This window comes from Perca fluviatilis, chromosome 19, assembly GCF_010015445.1.
Source record: "Perca fluviatilis chromosome 19, GENO_Pfluv_1.0, whole genome shotgun sequence".
Taxonomy (NCBI): domain Eukaryota; kingdom Metazoa; phylum Chordata; class Actinopteri; order Perciformes; family Percidae; genus Perca; species Perca fluviatilis.
This window is the reverse complement of record NC_053130.1, coordinates 12704838-12730935: the sequence shown is the minus strand read 5'-3', so window position 1 is coordinate 12730935 and position 26098 is coordinate 12704838. Positions and strand designations below refer to the sequence as shown.

At 38.3% G+C, this 26098-nt stretch overlaps 1 protein-coding gene across 3 annotated transcripts in view; it reads right to left on the bottom strand.

Annotated features, from left to right (window-relative positions):
• The window catches only part of grid1a (glutamate receptor, ionotropic, delta 1a), a 262279-nt gene that overhangs the window by 30870 nt on the left and 205311 nt on the right, over nucleotides 1-26098 (bottom strand). For all 3 annotated transcript variants that reach the window (XM_039784464.1, XM_039784461.1, XM_039784462.1), the window contains exons 5-8: nucleotides 18733-18786; nucleotides 10651-10824; nucleotides 7316-7477; nucleotides 6473-6592 (exon numbers count right to left, since the gene is read on the bottom strand). In XM_039784464.1, coding sequence (XP_039640398.1) covers nucleotides 6473-6592; nucleotides 7316-7477; nucleotides 10651-10824; nucleotides 18733-18786 — 510 coding nt within the window. The remainder of the gene's footprint in view (nucleotides 1-6472; nucleotides 6593-7315; nucleotides 7478-10650; nucleotides 10825-18732; nucleotides 18787-26098) is intronic.

The window sequence follows — 26098 nt, the reverse complement described above, 5'->3', positions numbered from 1 at the left end:
AACCCGGCCACATTACTCCACATTTTCATTTTGTGATTACATTCTGAATCTACAACGTTCTCTGCCAGGTAAATCAGTAAGTTAGTAGTAGGGTATACAGGGGAGTTGCATATGAAGTGGTTTGGGGTCCTTCTGTAAGTAATTTTGGGGTACAGTTTGGTTTTGATGAATTCTACAAGCAGCAATACCACAGGCCAAGCAATCGGCCCGTTCCAAACAGGCACATTTTCAACGGGCACTGCACTAGTTTTTTAAATTTAAGATTTCATCACAACTCCTGAACTCTTGCTTCATGAAATGTCAAGGCTCCTTTGCTCTTTTACTTGACTGGGTTAGAGCCTGGAAAAGCCCCCCCAAAAAATGAGCACATTGTTTTTAAAAACACAATTTTGTATTCTTGTAATGTTCCATTTGGCTACCAATGGAGATTGATGAGAAAAAAACAAAAAAAAATTTTTTTTCTTAACAACCAAAAAAATTTTCACAAAAAAAAGGAAAAAAAAAAAAACCTTCCGCAAAGAAAAAAAACCCCCAAGAGGAAACGGCAATTACTACAGCTACAGAAAGCATCAACAAAGGCTTTCAACTGTGAATGAAATAGAAGCATGTGAGGCAATGGAAGAGGATTCACAAACCATCTGCAGATCATGTGCTCTTCCAAATAGTATGTCTTAAGAGCTACACTGCTATGTATAACTTTACTGCAAACTGCTAGTAAATCATGTTTAGAATCTCCCAGCTTGTGTGGTCTCCACAGTCAGGATGTCACTCATGAAATGTTCCTTCTAAGGGTCTTTATCTAAGCACTGTGTGCATGTCAATGATATGGCGATCAGTTAGTCATGGAGCAGTTTATTGTAAACACAATATAAAGTTACGCATTATGTATTTACATCCTTTTGTGTTACTAAAATCTGACCTGCCCTTTGCTCAAAAACTGTGTTGATATGACATCTGGCATAATGAGTACAATTCTGTAGGTACGTACTGTTCAATCTAATTGTAATAACTTGTCTCCTTGTTCATCTGTGTGTGTGTGTGTGTGTGTGTGTGTGTGTGTGTGTGTGTGTGTGTGTGTGTGTGGGGGCGAAATGTCAGTCTGTGTTGCTGGCTTCACAGGGGACTATTTTCTCCATGAGCAACTTCGTCCTCATTGAAAAACACAGAGCAATCTCTGCTCTGTAAACTGAAGAACACTAAAGAGGAACACTTCTACTTCACAGAGCTTTGCACACCAGCACGCCACTGGGAAGGTCACAAACAATACATACAGCAGGCAAACCACCTGCATATAAACGAGTAACCCTTCACTGGACACTGTGATCTTTGATTACCAGATTTTGAAGGACATGACACTGAAACAGGATGCATATTTCTGCTGAGAATGGATGTATTGTATAAAAATATGCTTAAAGATACGATTAAAGAAAAAAAGATTTTTGTGACTTGATGTCAAATCTCTTAAAAAAAAGGGCTTTCTAGCTTTTTCTGTGCTTCTTTCTTTGAAGTGTCAGCTCATTGAGGATTTAAGTTTTTCCTATAAATATGCATAGCAATCAGTCACCAATAGTTTACCTACTGTAAGTGGATCAAAACATTCAGTTCTTTCCTCCTATAACTATATGCTTTATTTTTTATCCTACAATAGATGCTCAATACCGTGAAATAATAATCTGTAATGGGGCTGAGCAAATGCCAATGACCACTTGAAAATGACAAAGGGATGGAAGTCAAATTGCCCTGAATTCATAGTGCAACATCTGTCTGACTTACATCTCCTAAAGATCTTATAGAAAGCCCTCTGTTCTCTTTCATGGAACCATTTCAACTGCATCATTATGAAAACAAACCACAGTTTGAGCTCGTTGCTGCTATTCTGCTTCTTCTTTTCCCCTGCTAGTTCAGTTCGCCAGGTGCTTACATATTGACAAGGCTATCATGCTACTGAGCTTCTTATTGACCCATTGGGTTATTATTTACGGTAGTTATTATTTACGGTAGTTTTATTGACGTTTTCCCCATCCACAAATGCAGATTTTTCCTGAATTTCCTGTTTTCCTTCATTCCAGCATTTATTTACTGAACCCCATACATAGCTTTTAAATGTTATCTTGGAGAAAATAAACTATCTGTATCAGTAGTTGGGTCAGTGCAGTATACAGCAGGCAAAGTTCTATCATAACTATTTCAGCATTCATTATCAGATTGCTTAAAAAAGACTGCATGCAAGACATAAAGAAAGACAAAAGAAGCCATGGCTGTAGGTTTAAAACAAAAAGTGTTACAGTCTAAAAGTGAACATATGACCAGTTATCATAAAAACTGAATTACTGATTTTGGTTTCAACTCAACTTATCCACTGATGAACTGAAAATTATTTTAAACTTCACCTCATTAATTTGGGGGCAACAAAGAGCTGGGAGTATAGGTGATGATATGCATTTTAAGTGAATTGGATGATGATAAGGTTGGTAGAAAAAAAAATTATGATGTATTGGAGCACATGAGCGAGAATAAATTCAGGCATGTGGGAAAATATCCACTTTTCACCCAATTACTTGAGACTCTCAAGAGTATTTACTTTTGCCAGTGTGGCAGTAGAACAACCAGAAGTGGGTACTGCCACTTCAATGCTTTCCTATTAAGCAGGCTGTGATAAAAGGCAATTTGCACACAATTACATTTCAACATTGCAAAATGCTGTCATTTAATCATCTGTGGCAAAATAACTTGATCAGTCTAATACTGTTTTACACACTGCTAAATTGGATATGGATATATGCCATTACTATACAATGGTGCAAATTTGTAAAATAGAGTAATGATAATATTTGACTAGTGAAATACTAGCTACTGCTTCATGGTGGTGTTCTTTATCTTCCTGCGGGTGAAAATCCCAGCAGCTAAGGGAGGTTTCAAAAAACTGTAGGAGACAGAATGTATGTTCCTAAAAGCTAGAAATCTCAGTGCCTGGCAAATGAATCATTGGATCAACAACCTTATCAACCCCCTGCAGAGCTATTGTTGATAAGAGAGAAGCACCCTTTAGAGACAATTTATTGCCATTTCAGCTCCATGAGCCAGTATGAAATATTGCCAGGATGAATACATCAGCTATTAAGGACTGCAGTTTGCAACATGCAACAGAGCACATGGAACTCAGATTTGGCTAGATTTTGGGGGTATGGACTTGGGTTTATTTAGGGTAAGAATCAGCTCCAGTTAGCACTACTTGGGCTAGCTTTGGGCCAGTGTTAGCAACCAGGATCGGATGGATACTTAGCACTGAATCTGGTTTGTTATTTTTATAAATCTGGCTCAGGATCAAGCTACCAGACGTGCCAGATTTAGGCTGCTGATGACAAAGCAATTTTGGCTACCTGGGAGAAAATGGCTAGATGCATGTAATGAACAACACTGACTGAGCCAAAACAACAGAAAGAATTTATTTTAACTTTTAAACCTGAGGCTGTTTTTCACTTCCTCTATTTCTAAGGCTAATGGCACAGTCACATGTCTCAGGCAGCCAGCTATATATTATTTCCAGCGCAAGTCAGGCTATTTAGCTATACCCTATGTTACACTTTTATCAACAAAAACAAAAAGAATTATTTTTAGGCACTGTGACCAGAAAATTGAATGAGGAGAATTTTGAGCTGCCCTTTTTCAGAGACTAGACAACATCAAGCAGACATACAGCATTAGGATGATATTTTTACTTATATTTTTTCTATAGAATAGTACAAATGTCACCAAAAATGTGATTTTGAATAATACAATAATGCCAGCGCTGCTACTGTGGACACGTTAGAGAGATAACTACTGCATGATGCATGCAAGATGCTTGGATATAAGGAACAATTACATTCAAATTAATTGACTTTTCTCTATGAAGAGCTTTGTGTAAGCTAGAAGTCATTAGCAATATCTGGTTAGAGATGAGCTGACACATCAGTAAGAGCAAACTGGGAAACCAAAACAACAACAATTGCATCAATCACTCTGCTGTAGCACTGGATGGTGGAGAAAAATCACAGTAGCCATCCAGGAAATAGTATTTCAGTCTTCATTACAGTGTCTAACCAGAAAGACGCCTCATCTAAGAGCCATCAGGCTGGGGAGAAAATGGACTGAATGCAGATAAACGATGATGGAGAAGGAGGAAACCAGGACTGAAAAGGGGGAGAAAGGGTTTGTGAAGAACAGAAGAAGGGAGGAGAGGATGGGAGATGAAATGAGATAAAACATAAAAAGAGGGAAGAGAGAGAGACAAAATGAGGATGGATTTGTGGGGTGGATGTGGGTCGGGGCGATCACCGTTACACTACACTCGAAAAGAAGAAAAAAAAACACATAGACCGACAACATGACAGTACATTGCATTACAAACCATGTAATGGCGTGGCAAGACACATGCACGAGGCAAGACACGTTGAATGCATATACTGACACTATAACATACTATATACTATAACATCCTATTATAGTGAAACAGAGAGGAGAGGCACATGAATTTGTGTCTGTTTTCTCACAGTAAATGGTTCTGCCAAGTAGTGGGGCAGGCACAGATAGACATGCCAGCTAATGAACAACAGCACTGAATGCATTTGGCATCCCATTATCTGGCCTTGCTGTCCCCTTCTGCCTCTAATGATTTTGAGATACAAGCGCCCACATGTTATTGTGCTCCCTGGCCTCTGTTGTCTGTTTGCCTGGCTGCATGCTCTTAGTGTCTGAGATCCAAAACAGTGTGTACAATACATGTTTGTGTGTTAATGTGCTTTGAGGCTCCATTGTTTGTCTTGCTGTGACTGAATGTGTGACTCTGCCGTAGGACATGAAAGTGTATGTTTGTTCCTGTGTGTGTGTGTGTGTGTGTGTGTGTGTGTATAAACGCTGCATGCAGTGCGTCTCTTCCTTGCTAATGCTAATGGCCACATTATGATGAATTGGCTTCATGATTTCAGTTAGGCTGAGTGGTGATTAAATCTTCATTACCGCTTCTGGTCAGTCCTGCTCTACATAGATTGCCAAGAAACTCAATTCCTTTTCATTCCGCAAGAAGTCCCTGACTGAATCAGGACATCCACAGCGACAAACAAATTACAGCTAAGAGAGGAGTGCACAAATAATGAATGCTCTCAATCTCTCACTTCAGCTCTGCAACACTCAAAGATCAGACACGTTTCTCAGAAAATACTTCATGGCCAGCTCATAAAGCCTGCTCGTTATTTTTTTTAAATGTCTATGCTCAACAAGCAACAGCAGATCAAACATACTTTAACTATAGTCAAAGGTTAAGAGGAAGTGTTATGCTTTGTTTTTGTGAGTAAAGAACAGCAGAAGCACACATTTCTCCACACGTTTTTCCAATTCTCAGGTCAGGCCAGGATAGTTGGTGTGGTTAAAAGGAAGATGATAGCAGACCGATCTGGTTAATTCAGGAGCTCCAGTAGAGGGCACCCTGATACCTGACAACTCACTGTCAAATGTTAAGCCCTGCGACCGGGGTTCTCAGGGATCAGAGTACAGCTGATTCACCTGACATCCCAGAAAGTAAAAAATAAATAAACAAACAAACAGCAAGGCTTTGGATCCTGGGGATTAAGATTGAGAACCAGTGGCCTATGAAAAAAGCACATTTATAAACAATAGACAGTTGGAATCCTTTCTATCCAGTATTTGTTACTATCAGGCACTCCAATGGACCCCCAGAATTTCTATTGGAAGTGGTACTCAATTCTGATCCTCAAGAATAGGTGTCCTGCAGGTCTTTGTACCTCCCAGGTAGTAAATCAGCCACACATACTGGATAATAAACTGTTAGAGAGGAACTAAAACTGCAGGACACCAGTTTTAAGGACTGGAATAAAGTGCCAACACTTAAGAGGTTTGCAGGGGGGCTTTGAGAAAATGAGAAATAGTTTAATTTCACTCTTGGCTCTCTCCTCCCACAAAAGTGGTCACATTGAGACAATGTTTAAGAAAAGCTATATTTTGATCAGAGGTTTCACAGTACCTGCTGTTTCATCAATACCTACAGAAGGGACAATTATGTACTGTAACTCCCTGCAAAATCGCTACCAACAATAGCTTTTGAAATGAAGTTCTGTACAGAAATTCTAATTGAATGGTCTGTGGCATAATGCATACAGCATATAACTGGGACATGGCACAGAAATGCTGGTGCACCCTGCTGCAGAATACATTAGGCTACAAATAGCACAGCTACACGTTTTTTTCTGACGTACTGACAGGAGATAAAAAATTGACAATTGTTGCTAAATCTAAAGCTTCAACAGTAAAAAAGAGATTGGGAAAGTATTCATAATTTTCCTATTAACCTACTTGCCACACGTTTTGATTTTCTGAAAGATTATCAAGATATACAGTAGATACTTAGTAAGTGTCCCATGAGGTGTCCTTTACAGACAAGTAGACAAAATATACATATAAAATATTCTGGACTGACCCGTTTCACATCTTTCCCAAATGTCTCACTGTAGCTAGTTCCAAGAATCTCAAATTGCACGTGGGAATTAGAGCCTTCAGCGCGGAAGTCCATCATTCCTGTCAGGCCACTGATCCTTCCCTGTAGCAACAACAAGTAGAAAAAAGTTACTGTGGGAGATGTCACAACACAAGAGCAGTAGCAGTGATGGCGGTGTTTTCCAGCAAGGAGGTTATGTTTTCGGTTCGGTCTGTTCGCCTGTTTGTTTGTCAGCAGGATTACAGAAAAATAAACTTGGTAGAAAGGTTTAGCATGGGCCAAGGAAGTAACCTTTTTTCACTTTCGTTAACATTGCAATATAGGGCATGGCCTTTGCGGAAGGCTGCACTCTCCGAGTATATATATATATATATATATATATATATATATATATAACTACTACTAATACTTTCTTTGAGTATGTATAAAGCATGCAATGTATGGGAGGAGATTTGAACTGTGACACTTTTAAACGTACACTTAATCAACCAGGCTTGTAGGTACAGTATGAGGTTATTAAAAATAATTTAGATAATTTCAGACAAAGGGTGTTTTGGGTAAAATCACCTTTTTATGACAACAACTGTAACAGCAATCAATCAATCAAACAATATGACGAGAGCACACCGTCTTTGTGGTTCTTCATGCCTCACTTGGTCATCTTACTGTCACACTTGAGTTTAAGCAGCATGACATGCAACAATGACAAATTCCATTATCAGATTGAAATTGATTAAATTGAGTCCTTTCTGCGATGAATAGATAGAATTTTGCAGAAGCATAATTCATAATTTCTTACAAAATAGCTTTGTTAAGCAAAAAAACCTTTTGGATGGTATCCAACATAGACCATCCTCCATTCCATGGCTTCGTGGACTTTCTCATGCAGTTAAGGCTGGCCATACTGTGCCACTTCCTGTCCTCCAGTTTCCTGTAGAATGCGTTGGCTAGCATCAACACACTGTCATACAGGTAGAGATTGGACACCTGTTGGAGTAAAAAAAACAAGCCATATCAATAAATGACTTATTGGATTTTGTTGTTGTTGTTTGTGCTGTGCAACAGATAACAGAACGCAAACTCTGGATACAACAAAGAAAACAAATCTCCAAGCTCCAAGAAATATCACACAGCCTCATGGTGAACCCTTGTTCAAGCAGACACAAAGGCACTTGTCTTTCAGTCTAGTCCTGTGAGGATTGATGGTAAAATAAGAAAACCTCAGTGGGGAATAAAAGCTTGTCTCCTTGCTTGGAGATAGAATGGAAAGCATTGTAAAAACTGTTTTTTTATTTGGTCTGTCAATGTTGTTTGGTGTTGAGATGAAGACCTAGTTTCTTTCTTCATGAGAACAATCTTGAAGGATGGCACAGTGAAGTCAGCAGCAACTGCGCTCTGACTGTCCATATGCTGGAAACTTTCTACTGAAACACTGAGGTTTAATTTGCTGCAATCATGGGATTGCACTCCCTGCTGCAGGTTAAATGATATGCATGATCAAGAAGAGGTAAAGATGTGAACTGAAATCAAGAGAGGGGCCAAAGAAAAATAATTTCATGATCAATTATTCTGCCATCAGTCCAACTGTCTTCCTCTGACTGCAGTGCACCCTGTCAGGAATCATGTCTTGGTGTGACAGTGGATTTGATAGGTCCTCTGGGTCAAAGTCAAATTCTCCCACAGCAGAAGACCCATGGAAGCAATACGTGCTGCCACTCCAGGCATTCAGTTCATGACGCATTTACACTTCAGTCCAATCCTCTCAGTAGTAAGACATCACACAAGTCAAGTTCACTTTCCTAAAGGTCACTCAGTCCTGATCTAATGCAACATAGTAGCTCTGGATATTTGAGCATACACCACAGCTGACTGCTTGTGAAAGGGATTAGTACAGGAAAAGCACTGCGATCACCTCAGTGTTAACTATTCTGATAAATGCCTAAACTGCCTTTACCCGATATTTAACCCTCTTTTGTGTGAATTATTGAGGACTGTGGGTGCACACACCACATGGTTTTGCCATCTGTCCGGAGTATGAAAAAAAAAAAAGAAAAGGCAAATGAACATTTCAATAGAGCTACAGGGAACACAGCCATTGCACTCCAGATGGATAGAGCAAAAGAAAAGTCTAAGGAGGTGACCTAAACTTACTATAGAAAGTAATGAAAGTAAAGTAGGTAGGTAAATAAAGCATGGTGATGTTGCCACAGTGGATATGACACATGCCTTTGGTGTGGGAGATCTGGGTTCAATTCCCACTGCGATACATCAACCAATGTGTCCCTGAGCAAGACGCTTAACCCATAGTTACTCCAGAGGCATGCGGCCTCTGACATATGTAGCAATTGTAAGTCGCTTTGGATAAAAGCGTCAGCTAAATGTAATGTAAAGTGGCAGGGTGAGCAAGGTTATTACAAAGACCCAAACAAGGGAATGAGATTGTGTTAGATAAAGCTGTGATTGTGCTGAAGGGCATACTGTACCTTTTATTTATTGACTCTCATTTTCATACAGAATTTACCAGAGGTTGGCTTCCTGGTTGACAAATCCTTAATACAAATCATAGATAGCATAATCTCTTTTAAAGTACTTTCCATGAAGGAAGCCTTTGTTAAGCTTGTGATATCGCAGTAGTTTATTAACAAATAATAAATTGTTTTTGGGCTTTCTACAATTGGAATATATTCAGTTTTAAGATTTGCACGTTAATGGAAAAACATGATTTTATTTACTTCTAAACTATATTTTACTCTGTTCTGCCACTTATTCCCCAGTCATATTGAGCTCAAGTCATTTATATTCATGGCCGTTCATGTCCCTCATAATTGCCTTATCTAGGGAGTTTAATCTATGTTCAGTTGCATACATAATCAGTTAATATTTGCATTCATGTGGTACTTGGCAGATGCTTGTCTAAATTGCCCTACATCACTACACACCACAACTGTGAAAAAGGCGTGATCAAGCAGGAATCATGATCATAAGTCCTTACAGCACATGTGCTGTACACAGAATGGGGAAAAAAGAGCACTTCGTGCTTGTTTTATGGTTCTGCCACTCTGGCTCATAACAAGTGTATCCCTGTTGGCTGCTGGAGAAAGTGTGTGAAACATGCTGGTTGTTGCTAAAACACAACATTGCTGTACTATAAATACTGCAGCAAAAGGGATAAAATAACAAACAAAACCTTGCCACTAGTCAAATACACGACACAGCCTCATCCATCATACTGCTGCCATGGCGTGCATTCACCATCCTCAAATCTCAGACTCTCCTCTGTTGGTGAATCTGTGACGGTTTGGAACAAATTGAGCATTTGCACAGACAGTGGATAATTTGGAGTGGTTTGAGAATTTCCTTTGGAGGGTTTCATACTTTTCCTGATTTGAAAACTCCACCATTGGAATTAATCGTAACCAACTTAATTCAAACTGACCACAGACATTACCAACCTTTTAAAACTACCTTTCAAGCCTACAGTGGGTGACCATTTGAAACTCAAAAATTGGAATTTTGGTATCACCATTTTTAAAATGAATTAAAAAATTAAAATTATTACAACATTCTGTTGTGTTCTTTTGGTTAAATGATTATTTAAAAAAAAAAACTTTGGGAAGGGAACCTTTTTGGGGCAGATTTTATTTGTAGAGCCTGAAAAGATGATGTTCGAAGTTAGAAATGTAATGTGAAATATGTTATAAGTTATGTTTGTATCAGAAAGAAATATTTTACCACTGCAAATATTTTTTTAGTGTCTCGTCGTAAGTCCATGTGGGCTGGGCACTTGTTTGCACATGACACAATTAATCACTAACTAACCTCTATCAAAGAGTTTGTTTTTGATCCTGTTTGTGTTTGCTTGTTATTTAGCAGAGTATCTCAAAAATCTCTCAACAGTTTTCAGTGTAATTTGGCCTGGGAATTTAGCCAGTAATTCGTTTTAGATATCTATCCATATTTTAAAGATTATAAGAGGCAGTAGTTACTTGAATGAGAAATATTTGCCACATGTATCCATCGATACATTTAATACTCATCTATATCCAGTCTATTGAAAATAATTCTTAAAATGTTCTGTGCAGCTATGGCAGACCTATGTGATCTACAGTAACTAACAATATTTCACAAGCTTCAAGAGTAAATCTTTAAGCAGTGTTTACCTCTAGGGACTGCAGATAGCCTTCCTGCGGGTCACAGAGCAGGGAGGAGATGCGATGATTGTTTCTCATACAGCGAACGTTGGTGTCTCTCCACAATGGGAAGACCTGACGAATGATGGTCATCCGCCCCAGAGAGCTGTGAACCAGCTCCATGATGTCTGCATCACTCACCTCCTGAAAAAGAAGACAACAGCAGAAGTTTAGTTTAACAAATCTTTCCCTTTAATCTTAGGTCAAGTATGGTGGCTCTTTTTATTTTATTTTTTTAACAGTGGGGAGTCATGACACAAACCATTAATTTTCAGTTTTCGAAAAGCTGTTGAACAAGTGGAAATTTGGATAAGAAACAGAACCTCAGAGGGGTTTGCAATGGCTGTGCTTACTTCTTGAGCAATTCAAATATCAGATGACATAATGGAGGGCTACAGATACATTAGATACTACATTAGATATGAGACAAAGTGAGGTAAAGTGAGGATTTCATTTCATTCTTTGTTGCTATTTGTAGAACATAAAGCATTTTGAATTTTAATGATGATCAACCAAAGCCTATTTCACATATAATTTCTGTCCAAACATTGGTTTATTTAATACCTTTGATCAACTGAGTCCATGCTTTAGGCCAAAAGACAGACGGTAAAATTTTAATCAATTACTATTTTCAAATGTAAAATTTTAAGATAGAATGTATCATCTAACAAAGTCTCTTATTTTCTTATTCACATTAGGCTACGTTCAGACTGCAGGCAAAAGTGTCCCAAATCAGACATCTCAGACTTTTCATAAGAGTGTGACCAGCACTCGGCCACTTTCATATGTGGCCACTCTAGATTAGGGCTGAACGATTAATTTTTTTCAAATCGTAATCGCGATGTGAAAGAATGCGATTAGCTAATCAGGAAGACAGTGATTAATTGTATGTGAAATATTCAGTTGAATGTTTGGTTTAATATTTGATATAACATTTTTTATTCCTCTTTTAATTATTATATTCACTGTTTTTTTCGTAAGATGAATGCTGGCATAATGTTACATATACAATGTCCTACTTTCAGTGGATTTTGCATTTATTTTTTATTACTTTATTTAACATGATCGTAGAAGGTGCAATATGTAGTTAATAAAAAAATTGCAAATCAAATCGTAATCGCAATCTCTGGCAGGAAAATTGCAATTAGATTTTTTTACCCAAATCCATCAGCCCTACTCTAGATTTACATTTGTCACAATTCTGCACTCCTGGCTCCGACTCCATAACTACACACACCTCTGTCGTTCCTCCACAAAAAGTAATAATTACCAAACAAAAACATTGGATAAGAGCAATTTTTCTGAATCAAGAACTAAGGCTTGCAGTGTAAACACAGATTAATAAATCAATGAACATTGCAAGTATGTCCTTTACAATAATAGTGCATGTGACCCATGGCCCTCTTGGCGGGATGCATGACGTGTGGAGGTCAGTAGAGATCTACACTGTGAAGGGTCGGATCAATATTCATGAGGTATTGAGCAGCCTGCTAGTCTCCAGAGCAGGACAATGGTCAATGCTGAGGCAGACAGTGAGTCTCTTGGGAAACGTTGGGTTCGAATACAGTACTATCTAACAATAAAGCTATGAGGTTACTGTCGGGTCAAAACTCAAGCAGCTCTCGGTTAATATAATCCTTAACCACACATGCCTGAATCCATGCTTCCTATCCGTTTTCCTAATCCAACGTTTTGTTTTCTCCTCTTTGCATCGACCTCTGTTGTTACTGCTGGTCTCTGTCCCCCCTCGCTGTTCATTTCTCCTGGCTTCTCACATTGTCTTTCTTTGTATGTTTACCTTATTTTAGCTGACAGTCAACCTTGCCTTTTTCACATTATCTTTCAAAAGTAGAGGGTAAATTTTAAACCCCTCTGCCTTTTTCTCATGTCACATACATGTGTATGTTTTCAATGCAAAACCACTTGATGGTGAGCAAACTGAATTGATTTATATGGATTCTTTCTTCCAAAATCAGAATTCCCAGATCTTTCATCTGTGTAAAGCGTGAGTAAAACACTCCTCAGGTGATTCTAGCTCATTTAGTTTATCCTCTGAGCCTTTTTCTCACTCAGTCAGGTGAAAAATTATGAATATTTATGAGTTGCCGTGACACATTAATCAGATAAATCATGCTGCATGGTTCACAGAGTCGAACCCTCACGTCCAAGCTAATAACTTCCAGTGCCACCCAGTCCAAGTGTTCTGTCACCATCACAGGTTTGTGTCATAAACTGACCCGGCCACTGATCAGGTCTGATCTGGGACAGGTCTGACGTGCCTTTTTACCTCTGTTTAAGAAGAAAGTGCAGACAATGTGATATACTCCACGTGTACAAAATGCACACAAAAAGGACCAATACTATATAAAGAATACAGGAATGATACATCAAGGCCTCTGACTACAATGATCATCCCATAGATTTTGAAAGCACTAGAGAAGCATTATGAAACTAAATGGTGTACTGTATGTGATTATAATAGCAAGTTGAATCACAATATTACTCAGAACTGTCTAGACACAAGCATTTAACATCATGAAGTGCTTTTAAAATGTACAGTTTTCAAACAATCAGTTCAGGTGTTAAGCACCTTGGAGGTAACCCACTGAATTTTCTGAAAGAGTATACTTTGATGACGGCCGATGACCAAAATACAATCACAAATCAAGTTCAGATGACAGATTATCCTCTTTGTGCTGCTCAGTCACTGTCATTAATCACTCATGAAAAAAAAAAAAGACTGGTAATTATGACAGCGATTTAATTAGAAGTTAAGGTGCTTCTTGAAGCTGCAGGCAACTAAATTGAGCTGTATTTGCCTATAAAACACATACGTGTCTTTTTTTATGTGCTTTCAGTGTATTGTTGAGAGAAATGTAATTAGTTAGGCAGAAAATAACCACAAAATTATTTTATTATTCAGTGATAAGAACCGAATAATTGGTGTCCTATTGTCCTTTTGCAACGGATAAAAACAATTAAACATCACAAACATAAAATAATGCAAGGCACAAGCCTTTGCTGAGTTGTGCTACTGATTTTCAAATATATTAACGTTCATATTAAATTGCAGCTGCCTTATTTCATCAAACAATAGACATGTTAATTGTGTAAAATTAAAGGATTTCACAATTACATCAATGCCATGTCCTATTCAATAAGTGCTGTTTATTTAATTTTTATATCATATGTACTTGTTTTTCACAGAGTGAGGGCAAACACATCATTCATGTGGAAAACCATGTAAGAAACAGTTGTTATATTCTGTATTAAAATATTAAGTACAGCCACCACCAATTTGCATTTAGTATTTAGCACATGTATGGGGACTTACAAAAATTACTTTCATTGTATTTGAAAAGTTTCTTAACATAAACCACAATAAACCAGATCTACAGTAGAGAGCCAGATAACTGCACAGAAACCTTGTTCCAGTTTCTTTAAAAGCATTATGACAATTATATTTCATTTTGTCTTGTATGAACAACACTTTGCAAGTTAAATCAAACTAAGATTACATATTAAATGAAGAAAGTCCATACAGCTGGTTTTGCGGCACTATGTCACCTTCCCAGCAGATCAAAGCAGTTATTTCTTATTGAATATCCATGCTATCCTATGGTGAGTGCATCACTGTCAACCACAGCAGAACCATAAGTCCATGGCCTTAGAATTTCTTGAAAGGCTTTTGAGAAAAAAAAGCAAACACTATAGCAACCTGCGGGCATCTACACAAATGAGGGTGGGACCACAAAATCTTTGCAGCATTGGTGAACAGATGTGGATGTAAAGAGGTTGGATAGGAATGAACACATTTCAATAGTCGGAGGAATGCGGTATCAGGAGATGGAGTTCCTGTCTCTTTGCAATGACGTGAGGTTATTTTCGTAGTTTGATGAAATGTGTTGGATTATTACTGCCTGTTTTTTAATAATTTATCATTGAATTAAAACCATTGCATTCAGTTAATAATATGTACATACATCTTCATGCATATAACTCTACTATTTTATTTTTTCTTAAGATTATTTTATGGGCATTTTAGGCCTTTATTTGTATAGGACACCTTAGACTTGAAAGGGGAGAGAGAGGGGGAATGACATGCAGCAAAGGGCCGCAGCTGGAGTCAAACCCGCGGGTGCTGCGTCGAGGAGTGAACCTCTATATATCGGTGCCCGCTCTACCAGGTGAGCTACCCATGCACGCTTTAAACAGAAAAATATTTAACAATAGTGTGGCTGCTCACAGTTCATGATAGCCTGAAAGGGAAGGACTTTAAATCAAAGTGAAACATAGAACCATTTGCAATAACATGTAGTCTGAGCAGGCGGAAATACAACATACTTTTATGCAAAATTGCATATAATTTATAAAATAAATTTATATAAATTGCATATATATATATATATATACACATGAGTTGCTGATGAGGGTTGTATTGCTATGATGGAACCTACGTTTCAGCCTAGAGGTGCGGGGGTGGTGGGGGGGTGACAGACTGTACGTAAAAATGAAACTGTAACTGCTGTAACATTTTGATAAGGTGATTAGTGATGGGAGTCACCTGTCTGGTATCCTTTAGATTTATGACCATGAAGCAGGATGTCTCCTGTGGTCACCATTTGTTGGTTAGTACATTTTTTTTTTTTTACATCTGAATTGGGTTTCTGCATAGATTGTCATTGTGCTTAATGATACAACGAATCAAAACAGCAACCCAGGGTTTTAAAAAATGCAATGTTTTACAGTACTTTGAGTAATCAATAAGATAACTGGAAAATATAATATTTATTTTTCTCGTAAGTGGCCTCTTCAGTAATCCACCTTCCTGTCCCACAGTCTGATGTGGTGGAGATTGTGTCAGAAGAAAAGGGTTTCCATCTCAGTTGCTTGACGAGCAGTTACCAAAGACATCAGTCATATCATGACTGTCCTCCTCGACTCTCTGTCACAGCAGGCACAGCCACCTAATCCATCAAACATTCTGAGGTGTCACTGTCCCGCCTTTGAAGGGAAGAAAACAACAACAAATTCTCCCATAATGTGCAATCCATCTGAGTTCACTAGACAGTGTCAGAAGCAGACAACCTTCTGTGTGCTAGCAGCTGCAGCACCCTGGTTTGGTGGGTGGTTTAGGAAGATGCATGCCTGTCTGTCATCCCCGTGCCCTGCTGCTCACATCAAGTCCTGCTGCACTTCTTAAACTAAATATAAAAGCTTTTTTTTCTTTTTTCTTAAACATTATATTGGTCATTTTTGTGTTGAATAAGTTTCATTCCCTGAGGGCTCATGAACAGTGTACCATTCAAGCCCACTCCTTTGGTTTGAAAATGCATTAGTGTCAGTCTTAAACTACTGAAGAAAAGTTTGTTGAGAGAAAAGTTCATCGTTTTAAACTTGGAGTTTGACCTATACTAGGGACTAAAGGTCAGGATATTTCAGTCTCTACTTTATACAAGTGTCATGCTACATTTATTAAGGACATCCATGTGTGATCAACAGCCTTTAACCTATTATTGTAACTTTAAATCTTTAAGTTACTGTATATGATATTGTCTTTCTACTGTAACGCTTATGACATTCCTGAATGAAATGACTGCCTTATCAGTATTAGTTTTATTCATTTTTGTTTATCTCCTAGTCTGTTACACCTTATTGTTTTCTGACTTGTGATTATACTCACTCATCATCATCATTTTCACTCTCCATCCATCTCACTCTGTGCTCTTATCACATTTCTAGCTTGACAGCTACATTCATTGTGCCATATGATGCCACTGGTGGCATATTAGCATAACTGCTTGTCGTGAGGTTGAATGAAATGTGAGACCTCGCTGACTGTATGGGGTGTAAAGGCTGGCAGGAGCCTGGGGAGCTGATGGGGTGGGCAGGCGAGTGACAGTGAGCTTCAAGTTCACCTGGTTAAAATGAATGTCACAACTCAGTCACGACCAGGCAACTGAATAGGAGCAACTGTCAGCAGGGACTGTCGGTGCATGCAGGGGTAACATGAAAAGCTGTTATTTCCCTGCAGGATTTTATAATACACCTGGACTGCATCTGATCAGGCTAACAGGATTTCCATGAGTGCAGGAAACAGTATCTAGTATATTATAGCTGTTTAGTAAGAGAGTACAGATTTCACCTGATACAAAAGGAGAGTGATTCATAGTTGTTGCAATTTGTAAAAATACCCAGAAACGATAATAAAATAGAAACAACAAATCCGAAAATCTCATTCTGATAATCACTGTGCTTGCCGGCCTTCACGTATTTCAATGAATTAAAAAACCTTGTGCACACTCGTTGTGCTATCAGCCATGTGGGAGGCTGCTCAGATATTAAATCACAGACTAATAGAAACAGATTAGCTTTGTACCTTCCTTTAAATCTCCTTCCCCTTTCCCTTTAGAGATAAGCAAGATTTGTGGATAAATCATTTGCTGTTCGATACATGCCTGGATTCAATTTACATGGTGACTCTTGTTGATCAAGGTTTAGGAATTTAAAAGGCTCTAGGAGAACATTAAAATCTAAAAGAAAGGTGGACTACTAAGGTGCTCAGAGCTCTGGAGGCCAACGGCTGGGAAATAAATAGATTGGCATGAGTAGTAATTGAATTTTCTTGTTAGATTTTTCAACAAGTCTGTGTTATTATCATTTCAAGGTGATTGTCAGTATATCTTGGGGAAGGGATTGAAAGTAGGGAAAGAAAGAAGAAGAGAACAGTATAATCAACATTTACAGGAAATAGAAAAGAAAACAAGAAGCAAAAAAGAGCAAGAAAATAAAATGGGGATATATTTCACTGTTCACAGATACAACCATGCACATTCTTCCCCTTAAAATGTGTACTAAGGAGAGATAACTCTACAGTAAGCCACATCACATCAACCATTAAGGCAGTGCCATAGAAATTAACATGCCATTAGTTCATACTTTCCAGAGTCAGATGCAATTTAAGCTAATGTCTTAGTGGAAGTGTGTGGTAATTGACTGAAAAAGACATGCATGAATTTGTATGTGAATACTGTTTCAAATTAAGAATTACAGTCCTGATCCTATCGACTGAGACTACTTAGGTCTTTTTTGGAGACATATCAACAAAACAATTTGATGTAAGCTGCGAGACACAGATAAAGTTTGAAAGAAATCAAGGTCTCCTTAGCTGTTGTAAATCAATATTTCAGTTATGTGTGCTGAAATGCAGTGGACATCATTTGAAATGATGAACTGTGAATTTCTAACTAAAGCAACTATTTCATACTTGTTGGTTAAAGTCTAGTCACCAATATATGTTATCAATTTTTGTGTCAAGAGTAAATTTACCACACATGACTGCAGTTTGTGAAAATTGATTGTTGCTTAGACAACATGGCTATCTGGGCATCATACGCACAATATGCTCCATGGATTATGGATCAATATAGGTCTTGGATGCTGAGCACATGTTTATATGAGTGAAGAGGTGACATTTCATTAAAACACATGGACATCCTATTAGGCACCGCAATGCATATATTCCAGGTTAATCATGGGGAAAAACATTTATCTAAAGTATTTCTTTCACACTGCTTTTAGTATAAAGCCAATCCTAATCCCCCTTTATCTCCAAATCATTTTGAGTTAAGGGAAATGCAGCGCTGAGGCACTTAAGCTAAAGACAAAGTCCACTGCTCTGTCTTGTATTGCTCTGTAAGTGCATCTAAATTTTGTGCTGTTACAGCCACTTTAGAAGACCATTCAGGTCAGTGTCAGACATACTGAGCACTGGGACAGAGGGGAAAAGACACACTAACGTCAACAGTTAAAGGGAGGCCAATTATACAATATCACATAAAGGCCCAGTCGCTCAGGCATCCAAGATAAAATGAAAACAAAAGGTGTGCAGCTAATTTACTGTAAATGAATATGAAAGTGTACACAGTGACAGTGTTGTAGGTTTTCATGTGTTTGTGTATGCCTTGGCAGCATATGAGACTGTGTTGACAGAGGCAAACTCACACTAAGGTCTAAATTCACTCAGGTGCATACAAGTGTGTTTGGCCTTACCTCATTGGCATAGACCCAGTGACTGTCCTTGGATGCCAGGTTGGTTTCCACAGCCTGTAGTGATAAATAAAAAGAGAAAGAGAGAGGACGGACAAAGAAAGAAGGACATTTTCAGAACCTTGTGTGCATATCATACAGATCTTACAATAGCTCCCCCCAGGTCTATCTGGAGCTTAATTTGTAAATCAAGACATCTTGGATCACAGAAAGAGTGCTGGTCCGATGGGTCAGGGAAGGAAATAACATCATGCATCAATATCACACTGCCTGGAGGATATTGGACACACCAGCCATGATAAATTATGCCATGTTGAGCACATCAGCTAAATACAAGCTGAATATTTTTACATTGGATTTGAAAATGAAGCCTGAAGTACAAATGCACATATTATGCCCACTGCTATGGGACTTACTTCATTAGCCCTACTCACTTCAGAGATTTTGAAAGTAACAGAAAATGAGAAGCCTACAGAAATTGGTGCCACTGTTGGATATAAATCTGCAACCTGTCAGATTCTGTGGAACTAGAGAGTTAGTCTCACATTGCCAAACCTTACTCCACAGCGCTGTGGAGGAGGGTCTGGCTAGTTCACACAACATTCTGGGATGGGAGAAAAAACGTGCAGTGGTTTATTGGCATTTCTTTAAAACAATTACAATCGTCTAAGCGCCGGACAGAGAAACGGTGCCTCTGGAAAATAACCTTGGGAAGGAACTTGTTTTGGTGGGACGTGTACGTTCAGAGGTTGTTTTAGTCATGAAACAGAAAACTCGGATTCGATGGATAGTCTAGCTAGCTCTCTGGATTAACCCTGCAGAGATCTAAGGAACAGTTAACCATATTCCTCATAAATCAACCGGAGTTTAGAATGCCAATACAAAGATAGCGGAATGTGATGGACATCCGGCGAAATTTCCGGCGGCACCTGAACAATCCAGGAAATTAAACATTGTTGATATAGACTACTAGAGAGTCAACTCTGAAGAAATACAGTACTAATATAAAAATATATCAATATATAAACACCTACTACAGAGGTAAGGTTTGTAGTGCGATTTTAAGGCTGGGTCAAAACTCCAGCAACACTTCTAGTATAAAGACCACCTTTGTCAGACTAATGCATTTTCTGCTTGTGGCCTTCAGCCTTCATCAGGATCATCCAACAATGAGGTATGACAATGAAGTTGCTCTTTATACTAAGTGTTGGAGTTTCGACCTCTTAAAATTCTAAGAATCGCTCACTGTGAAGAAAATCTGTGCACTCGCACTCCACCTTTGACCTGTTCATATTTTTCTCTTCTCCATGTACCTTAAGTAGGTGAAGTTGTGCCAGAAATCCCTACTGTGTTTCTACTGTTTGAATTTTCAAATGTTCAGTGATGGAAACCTTATATTGACACGGACTATGTGTAATACTCTCTTCCTTCATCCCATCCCTCTGCTTTCACGCCGATACTCTCCTTATCTAAAGTCTTTTGTCAGGTCTGTAATGTGTAATCCAAGTTACACATATACACAGCAAATAAATCTGCTTTCTCGAGGAGAAAATCAGGTTTCTTTACCCCAATTACAGAAACCGTGTTTACATGACATTTAGAAATCAGGTTTCAGAAATTGTACTGTAATCCGTTTGCTGAAGTGCATGTAAGTGACCGGAAACCTTTCCGTGCAGGTGAAAATAACCCACCGTGGAATTACTATAAACCACCTGTCATGAGACCGCACACATTTGACATCTGTCATGCTTAACGTCTCAATGCATGCCCTCTCCTGCAAATTGCTATCATTAGTGTCCAAATGAATCCCTTTCACACAAAGCAATGAAGACTGATGTCTCAACATATAACTGGCGGAAACCTGCTGAGATTTTTACTCGACAACACCATGCTCATCAATAATAGCTGGTGCAGAGCACAGCACCAAAAGCTGCCAATCGATCTTCTAACCTTGGAAGAGTCATGATTTGATTTTAATGCTCCTCATTCCCAGATTAAGCTCATCAAACTGCAAGAGAACCATACAAGAGCAATATTTACCTCCATGGTTGAAATACCACGTCTCGTGCTTAAAATTAAAGCGTGGGGCTATATGCCTTTATAAATTACCCTGAAAAAATAAAAATTCAGATGTGTAGGCCAACATTAGCAATGGATGATATGCAATACCAGAGAGATGCAGGTCTGAAGATTTATGTAATAAAAGACCAACTATTGTCCACTCTGCTTACTTAACTACATGGGTCTAAAATTAAAAAGATTGTTCTGTCCTTCCATCAAGGATAGGCTCAATAATTATATACATTCACAATGTTGGTATTGTAGTTAATATTGTTATTCATGTAATATAAGCATTTATCATGCTATGAGTGACATTTTAAATGTGATAAAGGCAGAAAAGAAAGGAAATATTTCACTATTGTGTCACACAACCTTAAGGCACAACATAACACTGGAGGGCATGTGTGTGTGTGTGTGTGTGTGTGTGTGTCTGTGTGCATTTGTTTGCAGGCATGGAACAAAGCAAGATTCTGAGAAAAATGAAGGCTACAATGCTCAATGTAGAGCCGTAGGGACCACTTTAGGCAAAAGGTGAACAAAAAGAAAGAGCAGAAGCAGATACTGTAGATGAAAGGGAACTGTGTGTGTGGAGGGTACATGTGTGAGTGTTTTTAGGTAAACTTGAAGATTTTCTAAATAAATATACTTATATAGAAAGATTTTATTTCTATGTTTGAGTTTTATTATTTCAGTTGTAGATTGCAGATTTGTTCACATGGATAATTGCATTAGCACTTAAATCATCCCTGAATAAGACAGTAGGACTGTTTGCTTTGACAAGAAACATAACTTGACACAATCTTTTATCAGCAAAACAACGTAAACCTTTAATAGCAAAATATAACTCAGGGGTTCCTGTAATCTGTATGATGGGACAATATCAGCTTAATCCATTCATGTGTGAGTAATCCATTAATTAAAATCATTATCTCTCTCCAGTCCTGAAAAAAATCTGTCAATGAGAACTCTTTTCTCTGCCTTGAAGAAAAACCTTGACATTCAAGAGAGACGAAAGCTCCTTAAACTGCATTCATTGTTGCAGAAAAAAAACTGGCAGATGCCATTATGGTAAAAAACAATAAAGTACAGTAGTGTGGTCGCATATGCAGGTGCAAGGTGATCGTTATAATTGGTGCCCTCACCAGCACTTTGTGTCTGTGCACAGCTCGTGATGCACATGTACATAGTGGTGTAGAACCTTACAAAAAATCCTATTACCATGTTCCAAAAATGAAGCAGTCCACAGCTGATTATTTTAATAAGGAAAATGAAGAGAGAGAGGAGGAGGTTTCAACTCAGACGCCACTGATGATGAAAGTGTAAATTGACTGCATTTATATAGCGCTTTTCTAGTCTTAACAACTAAGCAAAGCGCTTTTATACTACAGGCACTATTCACCATTCACACACACATTCATACACTGGCGCCAGGCTGCCAGACAAGGTCTTGCTTATCTGATAAACATCAGCATCGGGAGCAATTTGGGGTTCAATGCCCAAGGACACTTCGACAGCGCCAGGGATCGAATCACCGATTGGTAGATAACCGCTCTACCACCTGAGCCACAGCCGCCAGAAGAAAAACTACCACTTCAAACCACAAAGGTTAACACAGCACCCGTGGTTGCTGTACAAGGGGAAAGCTATGCCGAATGTGTATTGTAGGCAATGTGGCCCATCCATTGCTGGCTACTCTAAACTTGTTACCAGGTTAACACAGTTTAAGCTTGAAATGTTGAAGTTGTACAAGGACAGTAAGAAACACTGAACCTGCAGGGACCAATGCATGATGCCAAACACTAAGCCCCTCCCGACTTCTTTTTAGCAGTTAGAGTAATATTCAGATAAAATTCAGAATAACATATTTAGCAAATATCAAATATCAAATCTCTGTCAATATTTACATCAATGCAAAACTTAATGCAAATGAAGACAACTATTCATCAGCATGCAAGGTCACTGATTAATACCATGCTGTAACAACAACAAACTGCGACAAACTGAGAAGGTTGGTAGCACCTGCTTCCAGTGGAAAAGTTAGTGTAGAGCCCTGTTAGTTAATGTGTACCAGCTGAAATGTTTCGTTGAAGCCCTAGGCACAAAAAAACCCACCACTTGAGAGGTTCAGTCGCAGTTCACAGTACAACTGAACACTTGCAAACTTTAGACACTCTAGAAAAGAACTCTTGTCATGCTGAATGTCTGTGTGGTGCTGTATGGATTTGACAAATTAATAACTGTGCTGACATACTGAAGTGTTTGAGAGCTACTATATCAGACTGAAAGCTGTGCTAGTTGATCACTGTTTGTTTTTTTTTTTTTTTTTTTTTTTTTTTTTTTAAACCCCCCCCCCAATTTTGGGGTTTTTTTTTTTTTTTTTTTTACTTTGGGTGGCCAATAGTTCAATTTTTTTTTTTTTTTTTTTTTTTTTTTTTTTTTTTTGGGTGGTTTATAGATTCATTCATTCAAAATGAAAAATTAGATTTTAATTGAAAAGCGGCTGGACGTTGAGATCTTAGAAATAGCCCCAAACATGCTGTGCTTACAATACTTCAGGGAGTTGCTTATTAGGATTCCAAACTTGCACCTATTAAAATGAAGAAAAAAAAATGTATGTCTCAGTACAATTACTACATTATTTTGCCTTATCAGCCCTTTCCTAATCACACGTTGTCCTATTTCAGTTAAACTAAGCACGGGTTTTCCCCATTGCTTAAAATTGATCACACCAAAGTCTAAAAATCCATTTGAGACCTTAAATGTTATCGACATCTAGGCAGAGTAATTTTGGCTTTGTGTGTTTTCTGTCTTTTCATTCACTTCAGTAGATGATGTAACAGTGAAACTCTAAAGAGCAATGTGGTTTTGGAGACGGAGGCATAGACAAGAGCCTGGAGTGACATCTGAGGAATATTCTATACGGTTGATACAGCCAAAGCCTGGCGACAGTAAGATCTCTAATCAGAGAGGCAAAGAACCCCAGGCATGTTCTTATACAGTAGCAATGCTACAAAGGCAGCCAGAGAATGCCAACTCCAATTTAAAACCGTGACAGCCGAAGAGAGATTGAGAGGAATTGCGGCTAGAAGGATGTGGAAATAGGTGGGGGGAGGTTTGGGCAAGGCTCAGACGACTGAGGAGGAATCTCATGAATGTGAAAAGATGAGTGCTAAGTGTAAACTCATCCAATACAATTATTTGTTACAGTACAAATCATGTTTGGAATGTTTAAAAGCAAAGTCAGTTTGGATTGTACACTAGTTTAATAGATACACAAAATGTGTGTTTACTCTATTATAACCAACTCCTACATAAAATCCTACCTTCATGATGTTTTTGATAAAAAACATTGTTTTAGAGAAATGTTACACAGACAGGTGTTTCTATTATTTTGTCCATTCCATTTATATCAATGAGGGTAGGCTAAATAAGAGAAAATAAAGCTGCAGTGAGACTACAAATTAATCCAAATTGTAGCCTACTTGAATTGCTAACATTATAATTTTAGAGTTTTTGTGATAATTAGCTGTTTGCTTCCAATATGAGCTACAGGAACTTTTACATCACAACTACTGTATGTATTCCAACAGTGACATTTTCACTTGGGCTGGACTAGCTCCCGCATATGTAGGATGAGTCTAGCACCAACATGAATAAATGTAAACGTTGTAATTAACAGCTTTCTCATTATATCACAGTGTACAGATCTTGCAAGTGAAGCAAATCCCCACCCTTCAGCTTACAGTTTAGATAATGATCTAAATTCAATGTGTCTTCAAAATTAGAGTCTTCAGTTTCACCATGTGGAAAAAAAGCATTATATTACATTAGAAAAGAAAACAAAAGTCAGTCTATCATTTATAACCCTGCTTGGACTCTTTACATTGAATTTGCAGTCTCTTCAAACAGTCAACAAGAGGAAAGCGCCAGCTGCAGTAATGCTAATTCTAACTGGCGCCAACTCCTCCTGGTCCCTGAAGCCACACAGCATTATTGAAAATACTAGATTCAAAGGGATGACACTGACCCAGAAAATGAGGTAAACAATGCTCAGTCTGAAAAGTGTACTATTGTTTGTGTGGCAGAAGACAGAATTTTCTGGGGCATTGCAATTGAGGATATAATTGATTCATTTAAGTCACACATTTACCATTTAAAAAGGTTTTAAAAAATTAAACTTTGTGGCTTAATCCAATTGGTTTTGAATCACAGTGTATTGTAACATTACAAATTCATCTGTATCATGTTTGGGTTAGGGATTAGGGTATCTGACTGTAGATTGCGTATCTAGTTATCATTCGAGAGGGATATATACAAACCCTAATATTGTATATATTATAGTGAGTACATTCCCCCCCTCCCCCAACCGGCAACGCCAGACACCACCTACCAAGAGCCTGGGTCTGTCCGAGGTTTCTCCCTAAAAGGAAATTTTCCTCACCAACCGAGGTTTCTGCCTAAAAGGGAGTTTTTCCTCGCCACTGTCGCACTAAATGCTTGCTCTTGGGGGAATTACTGGAATTGTTGGGTCTTTGTATATTATAGAGTGTGGTCTAGACCTACTCTATCTGTAAAGTGTCTTGAGATAACTCTTGTTATGATTTGATACTATAAATAAAATTGAATTGAATTGAATTGAATTCATGCACTGAATGTTACATTTTCAAGTCAGTGAACTGCTCTCAGAATGCAGAGGTGGCTTTGCTTACCCCCCTCCCTCTCTGTCCCACCTACTCAGTGAGACTTCAATGACAACAGATGTGTCCCTGTTTGAGGCCATGCACCATAGTTTTAAAGTGATGGTTCGGAGTAATTTCACCCTAGGGTCCTTTGCACCATGATCTCGAGCCAAACACCCCCCCAGAAGCTTTTTTCACCTGGGTCGAACATTGGGAGCGTTAGCGTAGCGTAGCGTTATCAGCTGAATAGCTTAGCGCAGAGGCTAATGGATCCAAAGTGTCTCTTAACATTACCCCACTAATAATGCCCGAAATGATACCAAACGTCTACAGTAGTACAAATAGGTTATGCTCTCATAAAACGATGGTAAGTACACCACAGAGTTTATGTAAATAACACGGCCTGCTGGCTTCTGCTCTCTGCTGCTGCTGCTGCTGTTACTACCGGGCAGTAAGAGTGCTTAGGGACATCTACAAATTACAACACCAAAAAAGAGATGCAACAAAAATATTTATTAATTTAATGATTAAATAAGGTAATGTCTCCAAACTTACCTCAATTATTAATTGTCTCCTGCTAGTTATACTACAGCACTTACTTTAAAAAATAAGTTAAATTAAAAAATATT